At 41.6% G+C, this 8,150-nt stretch overlaps 1 protein-coding gene across 2 annotated transcripts; it reads right to left on the reverse strand.

Annotated features, from left to right (window-relative positions):
• Window positions 1-244: 244 nt before the first annotated feature.
• NDUFAF1 (NADH:ubiquinone oxidoreductase complex assembly factor 1) lies at window positions 245-8,132 on the reverse strand. 2 transcript variants are annotated; one of them, XM_058858205.1, is made up of 5 exons: window positions 7,919-8,132; window positions 6,015-6,526; window positions 3,948-4,133; window positions 2,302-2,376; window positions 245-681 (listed from the first exon to the last, which is right to left on the reverse strand). In XM_058858205.1, exons 2-5 carry the CDS (start codon window positions 6,516-6,518, stop codon window positions 541-543), a joined length of 906 nt encoding a protein of 301 aa, XP_058714188.1. In that variant the 5' UTR covers window positions 6,519-6,526; window positions 7,919-8,132; the 3' UTR covers window positions 245-540. The 2 variants fall into 2 exon arrangements, with proteins under 2 accessions (XP_058714188.1, XP_058714109.1); XM_058858126.1 differs by having other exon boundaries at window positions 6,015-6,624.
• Between the last annotated feature and the right edge of the window lie 18 nt (window positions 8,133-8,150).

Consider the following 8,150-nt stretch of genomic DNA (forward strand, 5'->3'; position numbering starts at 1 on the left):
CAGTGGCAGCTTTTTCTTTTTTTAGCTTTCTAGAGGAGCCAAAGCTAAAGGTTGAAATACTTCTGCCTTTTGCACTTCTGCTGCTGCTCTTTGTAAGTTTTAGTAGCAGAGTCACACCAGTCCTCAGAGGATTAATTCTCATACCTTTTCCAGTTTAAAACTAGTAGATGCAAGTGTTTTGCACCTATCAACAAATTATGTAATGTAGAAAATGAAAGTGTTGGACAAAAAAAGAACAACAAACTCATGAAATGCTTTTATTTCAGTAAAGGTCAGGACAAAAGCCAAAACTTAGCCAGGGAAGAGTTACTACTTTGCAAGAATATCACAACTGCTCTCAGGCACCATTGCAATCCATCTCTGTACAGTCTCTCCAGGATTCTGTATTTGGAAGTTTAATGATGCCAGTGGTGTCACACTTCATGCGCTTATCTCTTTTATGTTTACATAGACTCTTCAAGTTGTTAAAAGCCACACATTAAGAAGTATTTTATAAAAATAAACTATCTGAAGAACTTTTTCAAATGAGACCAGCCCAACTTAGACTGGAGTGTTCTTGTCATATGTTTCATAGGCAAACTCTTCTCTATGAGCTCTGTCATTTAGCAGACCAATAAAATCAATCTCCAGCTGGAATGGACCATCTACTTTATCTCCAATGGTGAATCCAAGGGTTCTAACCTAATTAAAAGACACAGAGGGTAGAACAGTACTTATAACATTGGATCTCCCCCTTCTGTATTTTACACATTTTACCGTTCACAGCCATCTTTAAACTGGTATTTATTCAAAATGCAGCAGCATTTTTTAAGGCTTGAACACTTCACTACCCCATTTTCAATACAGCGCTCAGTGGGAAATGATGCCACATTTGCCTTTCTACCACTGTGTTAATAAACCCTTGATTTAAAATGGCCTGAGCCTAAAGCAACAGTTACTTTTATCCTTCATTGTTTGTGTACAGCCACTTTCACCACAATTGGGTTTCTAAATACATTTTCATAAACTCACAACTTATTAAATACATCTTTGTTTTTCTTATTCATGAAAGAATTAAGGATGGACAGGATCATTCTAGATAAAGTGAAGCACCATCTACTTTGTGAAAACACCAAACCAGATATTTTAGAACTTAATTTTAAGCTGGCATGAAACTTAATTACTGAGTTTAACAGTAAGAAAAAGTTCTTAGCCACTGGAATTTCAATTAGAATAATGTTCTTAATATAAGAATGCATAGCATGCTTTCTATTAGCCTGTGGCTTGTCTGAATGCTGCCTCAGCTCTCACATGTTACAAAATACCTCCACTGTTAACAGCTCAGTCGAGTCACCAGTGCAGACCACCTCATGAACTGCCCCAAAGCCCAGCTGAAAGTGCAGGTCTGAGCAGTGCCAATGATTTTAAGGACTGCTGTAAGTTTGGGAAAATAATGCCCAGGATGTGTCAGATGAAAAAAATGTGGACTGAGTCTAAACATATATTGCAAATACATGCTAAATAAATAACAGAACAAAGCTGGGTAAATGCACTGGCACTCCTCTGGATCATTGTAATGCTTTCAATGCTATTCCTTCCTCAGCAGCAAGCTCTACAAGCAGACCCTTGGTTTTTGGAGCCCAGAGAGTTTTTAAAGCTCCTTTTCTTCAAATCACATTGTTAGAGATAACCTATGAGAGTCACCTAAACTCTCAGCTCTTAAGAATCTAGTCCTTTGCAAGCCCTAGATAAATTGACTGTTTCCTGCCTTTTTTATTCCTATTTAACAACTATTTTCTGCCTTTCCAGGTTCCTAGGAAAACATACATTAGTACCACGAGGGACATTCATTTAAGAGTTGGGCTTGATGGTCCCTGTGGGTCCCTTCCAACTCCAAATATTCTGTGTGTGACCAAGACATTTTATTAAGATTTCTTAAACTACCTTCATGCTGCTTTCCTGATTTTTGGGTTTTTTTAAAATATGTTTGTAAAATTACACTGCAAGTGCATAGTTTTTACTGTCAACTGCTACACATAAAATAACCATCAGCAAAACTTCAGTGGAGGATGCTTAGATCAAGTAACTGATTTGTCCCTTTAACTCCTAGTAAATATTTTTAAATACCCCATTTACAACTTTATGTTTTCATTTACCATACATGAGAATAACTATCTTATAATATGAAGAGGCCCTTGAATTTCAAATTCACAAACATTAGAGAATTTGTAAGTTATCTATATTAGTAATTTCTGACTTTCTTACAGAGCAGTTATGTGCTCCTTATACTGCCTTTTCAAATAAAGCCTACAGAAAACTTGCCTTGTCTAACCAGACAGGATGCTGGTTATCCTGGACTCTTCCCCGACTGGAGAAAAAGAATTTGGAGAATGGAATCTGACGTAAACAAAACAAAACAAAACATCAGACTTTAGTGTCACTAGTATATAAAATAGAAACAGGGAAAAGAAAATAACGTGTTAGTAAAGTAACACTCTGCTATATTTGGTACTGGCATTGGTTGGGTACATAAAACTGGCACAAAGAAATGGGCCACATTAACCCTTTCAACTGGCCATTCACAGCCAGTTCCAGGCCCACCCTGTCCAGTGGCAGCTGTAGCCATCCCACAGGAGCATTACCCTGTCAGGACACAATGGAAGGCTGCAGCACAGAAGGTGGCTGTTTACATGGAGATATCTCCTTCCAATAACATGAAAACATAAGCCAGAAATTCCTGCAAAGTCCAGCATGGGTACATACTGACAGCTCATCTGTACCCAGGCTGTGGATTCACAGTGCAAACTTCATACTCAGACATCAGTACCTCCAGCAAAACATTTCAGGATAATGTGAAAATTTCTCTGAAAGTAGTGGGAGCAAGAAAGCAGGGCTGGCTGGTGGCTGGTGAGGGTGAGATGAAAACATCCAAGACAGCAACGACACTCCAACTTTAACCCTCCTGGCTCCTCATCCGTGAAACAACAGGCTGTTCCCACGTGATTGGACAATGGTATCATGGAGCACTCAACACCAATGCATAAGGATGTGCAAACCTCCCTGTTGTTGTCATCAGATAATTACAAAAGGTTCCAAAGTTGCACCAGAAAAGAGCTGCAACTTGCACTTCTTAAAAATACTATTTTGTGTCACAGAGTCAAGGGTGACAAATGACAAATCCCCAACTCTTGAGTCTGTCTGACTCCAGAGTGTCACACTACATTAGGAAGGGTGAAGCAGTACGACATAGACTCTCTTCTGGGTTGCACAAGAGAGCAAGTTTTATTATTCCTGATCTTCTTTTACAGACAGGTCCGAGAAGGTCCGAAAGGTAAAACTCTCATTGGTCATTAAACCAACACATCACTATTATTGGACAATTAGGAACAACACCCCTTGACTGTTTCTTGCGAGTAAACAACAAGGATCCAAACAACACCTGCAAAGGTTGTTTTCCTTCTCCAAGGACTGCTTGGATTCCTTATGATTTCTCAGGCCAGAGTGAGAACTAGTTCCACACAGACACTGTGCTCCCTGCCTGCTTTCTCACATTCAGCATCCATACAGAGAGACTGAGTTAAGCAAATCTTGTTGCATGGAACAAATCCTACATCAGCCTACACCCATTTGTACTACAGATAAAATGGTTATCGTAGAGAATATTCCAGGCAACACCTGCTAAGTTTCGGTTGCTGTACCTATCCTATTACTCCAGTAAGAGCCAAGAGTAGGCAATCAGAGGAACATATGGTGGATCAACTCTTTAACACAATTGACACAGTGTGCCCCCCCCTAGTGCGCTTTTGGGAACTCCCAAAGGCACATGTCTATTGTATAATGAAAATGTCGAGTGGACAGCAATAGGAACAAACTGTGAAGGTTGAAAGAATTCCCCTTCCCCATGGGGGGACCTCCATTGGTCAGGACCTCAAGACAGTCTCATTAGTTCAAAAAATTCATAAGCTCACCTTTATTTCCTCCCAGTATGGGCCTCCTCGGGTGAACATGAAGTAGCTGTAGAGGTCATCCTTTTGATGAGAGAAGTAAGGGTCTGTATAAATGTTTACCATCCAAGGTCTCCCATCACCACGGATACGTAAATACAGACTGTTGAAATTTGACCAGTCATAATACTTCCTCCTGTTAAAAGATCCCTACAAATTATTGATAAATAGAATTATTGCTTCTTAATAGAGGTACACTTCCCTTATGAGGAACAGCCATTGTTGCTTTGATCATTGCTCTTGTTACTGTATCAGTATCATGCCCTTGTTACCATAACAGAGTGAACACACTGCACTTGTTACTATGTCAGGTAGTATTTATTGTAACACAGTGAACACAGCTACTCTGCCGCCATCCTTGCTGCTGAGTTCACAGAGTTTCCTTCACCTTGGCTGCTGAGCTCACCGAATTTCTTGAAGAACTGTATTAGAGACCACAAATTGCAATATTGCTACTCTGAGGACCCACGCTTTCATTCTAAGCCACAATCTTGTAACTATCAGAAATCAGACCTCCTTCCTAGGACTGAAATCCCTACCAGACAAGTACACAAATGCTACAGTGGTAGATCAACACTTATGTAGTTCACTAAGTTTAATATTCTGTGGTCAGTTCTAGATAATTCAGAAGTGATGACAGGAAATTGAAGCAGTGAAATATTTTATCCCCTTTGATAACTTCCCAATTGAAGACTAATGAACACTGGGAGCACTTAACATTTTCCAATATTTTTTTTCATTAGCTGTGTAAAATAATAAGATTGCAAGCATGTCTAATTCTTTATTGCATTTTTTCCAAAGATCTGAAAAATCCTGATGTTGTCATTTGCATGTTGGCATATCCAAGAATCTTCAGAGAGGTACACTGAGGTCACTTGCAATGAGGGGCAGGGTTATTCTTGGCTGGAATTGCCAAGAAGTCAAAATTAGCACCAAAAATTCAGATGTTTCCCCTTTATTTTACAGCACTACTATGGTTACCTCTCAGCTATTGCTCTACCAACTCATCTTCTAGGTAACAGAATAAGTAGATTGTGAATATATAAATATAAGGCCTACTTGATTTTGTGCTTTTAACAGTTTTGAGCTTTTCTACTTAAATAAAGATGGACTGATACAGTCCCCTACTTCAGAATTAGGAGGTGAAAGTTTGAGTCACATTTGCACAAGTCAGTAGCAGTCTTGAGAGTTAACTCAGACAAGACTCCACTTGTTGTTCCACCCATCTGATCCAATGTCACAATTTAATCAGTGTTCATATCTCTCTCATTTACCCATTGATTTTGCTTAATGATATTCTCTGCTCCCCAGTATTCTGGCCCAGAAATTATTTTACCTGAGTACTTGTGCCAAGATACAAACAACAGAACACATTAAATGTTTAAGGATTTTATCCAGTACATGAAAATGTTCCTTTGCTTTTAAAGGTACTTAGAAATAAGGGATGAAACAAGCAGTACCTGTAGTAAGCACACCCATTTCTGGTTCTATTTTGCTCAATTCTGAGCTATCAAAGATTTGTGTCTTGCTTTTTCTGATGTACAGTAGGAGGCAGACCTTTTAAAAAGTACATTTCAAAGCATTGTTTTCTGTTCCCGTGAGAAAATGAATTCATTCACCCTAACCAAGTCTGATGAATAAACCAAGTTAAAGCCCAGAAAATTCTTACTTGTGACGCATTCAATTAACTTCAAATTTAAAAAGATATCTACTTTAATCATACTAATTTTGGACATAAAGCTTCATTCCAGATCCTTCATTTGTAAGGATGCTGCAAACAGGTCTGTCTATTATATGTGAGTAAATGATCAAATATGTATTCCTTTTCTAAGAAAGGAAAACAAAATCCAAGATGTCGTTTAAGTTCCTTTCAGGTCAAAGTGGGCACAGCAGCAATTACATCTCTGAGAGAAAATGCAGTACTCCTGAAAGTGATCAGCAGGAAAGAGCAGACCACTTGCTGTCACTGGGTTTCTACAAAGACCCTCAGATTCAGTAGCAGAAGCTGTGCAAACACAGAACTGTACTTACCACTGCTGGTCTGGATCTCATACTGCAATATCCACTGTATTTTGTCTCCCCATCACGAGGTACTTCTGTGTTGAGGGTTCCATACAGAAAAGCAGCCTGGTTATTCCTACCCAATTTGATGTAAACTTTACTTTTCCCTCCAATCTCCACATCAGAGGAAATAACCCATTTATTTAAATCTTCTTGGCTCCTAAACTGCCACAACACCCTTGTTTGTTCCAACACGTGGTGACTTAATGGATGGCCTCCAGGTCCTCGTAAATAATCTTGGGTTTCCTTCCTCAGCAAGCTTAGCTGAGTCTTCAGGTGATCAATGCCCTTCTTAAAGCTGAAATCAGCATTCTGCCAAGACAGTTTTTTCTCAGGCTCTGCCCCTGGCCTCCTGTAGCTGCTGTACAATTTTGAATTGCTGAGGAGAGGTCCAAGTAAGGAGAGGAAAACCTTGTGCCTGCAGCATCCACCATGGAAGGAAGCACCATTCAGCAGCATCACAGCCAGAGCCATTCTGGTAACTTGAAGAATTCACATCCAGTAAGGCAATTAATGGGTTGAAAGTTAATTTAACAACAAAACTAGTATTCAGAGCTATCTTACTGTAGTTGATATTCACCTTTAATGAAAAAGAGAAATGGTTATAAAAAAATTACATTTGGGATGCTTGTGAAACCATTTAACTTTTATAATTGATACTAGCTAGGAATGCAAGTCATTGGAAAACAGAAAAACCATCAGGAATGACACTTCCTCAGAGCTCGAATTTACTTATTGACTTCCATCCCACGCTTTCCCCTCTTCCCATGGTGTGAAATCCACATGCAAATAAGAAAACTCAAGTAAACTACTTCAAATAAAAATGAAAATAAAAAAGAAAAAACATTTCTCTTCTTCTCTTCTACTGTAAATAAGTTTAGGTGTTATGAATAACACCAGAAAAAACAACCCATGCAGGTTTCTAAAAGATGACTCCTATATAACTAAAGTTTTATTCCCTGCGTGAAAAATCACAAATTCACAACAGGCAGGCGCTGCTGCCACAGAGACAAAAATGACAATCTCATCTAACACAGATGACAAGACTTTTCAAATATGAAGTCCTGCAGCAGCCATACCACATTCTTCTTCCAAGTCATCCTCAATATACCTGTTTTAGGATAACAGAGACATTTGCCAAGACCAAAAAAGTTTAACATGAAAGACTGCAATTCAATAGGTTGTTTTTTCTTCAGTAAGGCTTCCGGAAAACTCTGCTCAATGGTCCGCACAGAGGCTATTTTCTCTTTCTTGTAAGATTAGGCAGGGAGTTTTTTGGGTTTTCTTTTCGTGCCACAGAACGAAACCAAAAATTATGTCACATGCATTCAGCTTCTCTGAGGTTTTAAGAATAGAGTCAGGCACCCCACTCATATCCTCTATATGTCACTCACCTTCCTTTACTCACTGTAAAATTCACAACTGCTATTTTCACACTCTAATTATGCCTAAAGCTACACGGAAGGAATTCACATCTTGCTCTATCGGGCACTTCACAAGATCGGAGGGCAAGTTCTCGACCAAGCAACCCTGTCTCCTCATCGCTTCACAAGCACAAGAGTACAAGAAGAGAACGGAGATTTTGAAGACATTCTACTTTATCCCTGTCTTTGTCCCTCGGCAAGGCTTTAGCAGCCGCCGGTGTTGTGTCTGCCCGATGCACGGCCCGGCAGCTGCGGCGCCCCGGCTTCCGCCACGGCCCCGCTTGCGCCGCGGCCTGGGCCCCGGGCCCGGCTCCCGCCCGTACGAATGAACGCGGCAGGCAGAAGCGAGGCCAGGACGGGGGTTCGGCGGCCGCGGCCTCTCCCCGCAGAGCGGTCGCCTCGCCGCTCCTGCTCCGTGACCGACAGACCCCGGCGCCCACACCGCCTCACCTTCCCGCCGCCGCCGGGTCCGCCGCGCCCGGGCCGGCCAAGGAACGAGCGCCGCTCCGTTTCCGCCGCCGGCGACAGCGGTCACCGACGTCCAGCCCAGGGCGGCGGCCGCGGCGCGATCCCTGAGCCGCGCGGATCTCCGGGCGCCGCAGGAGCGGCCGCGGGGACAGCGCGCGGCTCCGCGAGGCGACAGCGGCGGCGGCCCCGCCCTCGCCCCGCCCCACGCGCCGCG

Source organism: Poecile atricapillus, chromosome 1 (assembly GCF_030490865.1).
Source record: "Poecile atricapillus isolate bPoeAtr1 chromosome 1, bPoeAtr1.hap1, whole genome shotgun sequence".
Lineage (NCBI taxonomy): Eukaryota > Metazoa > Chordata > Aves > Passeriformes > Paridae > Poecile > Poecile atricapillus.

Excerpts from the sequence above, each read along its gene's own strand:
- NDUFAF1 (XM_058858205.1), bottom strand. The coding sequence starts at position 6,518 with ATGGCTCTGGCTGTGATGCTGCTGAATGGTGCTTCCTTCCATGGTGGA. Across the intron at positions 4,134-6,014 it reads TGAGATCCAGACCAGCAGTG|GGATCTTTTAACAGGAGGAA; the intron begins GTAAGTACAGTT and ends AATAATTTGTAG. Across the intron at positions 2,377-3,947 it reads CATACTGGGAGGAAATAAAG|ATTCCATTCTCCAAATTCTT; the intron begins GTGAGCTTATGA and ends TGTTTACGTCAG.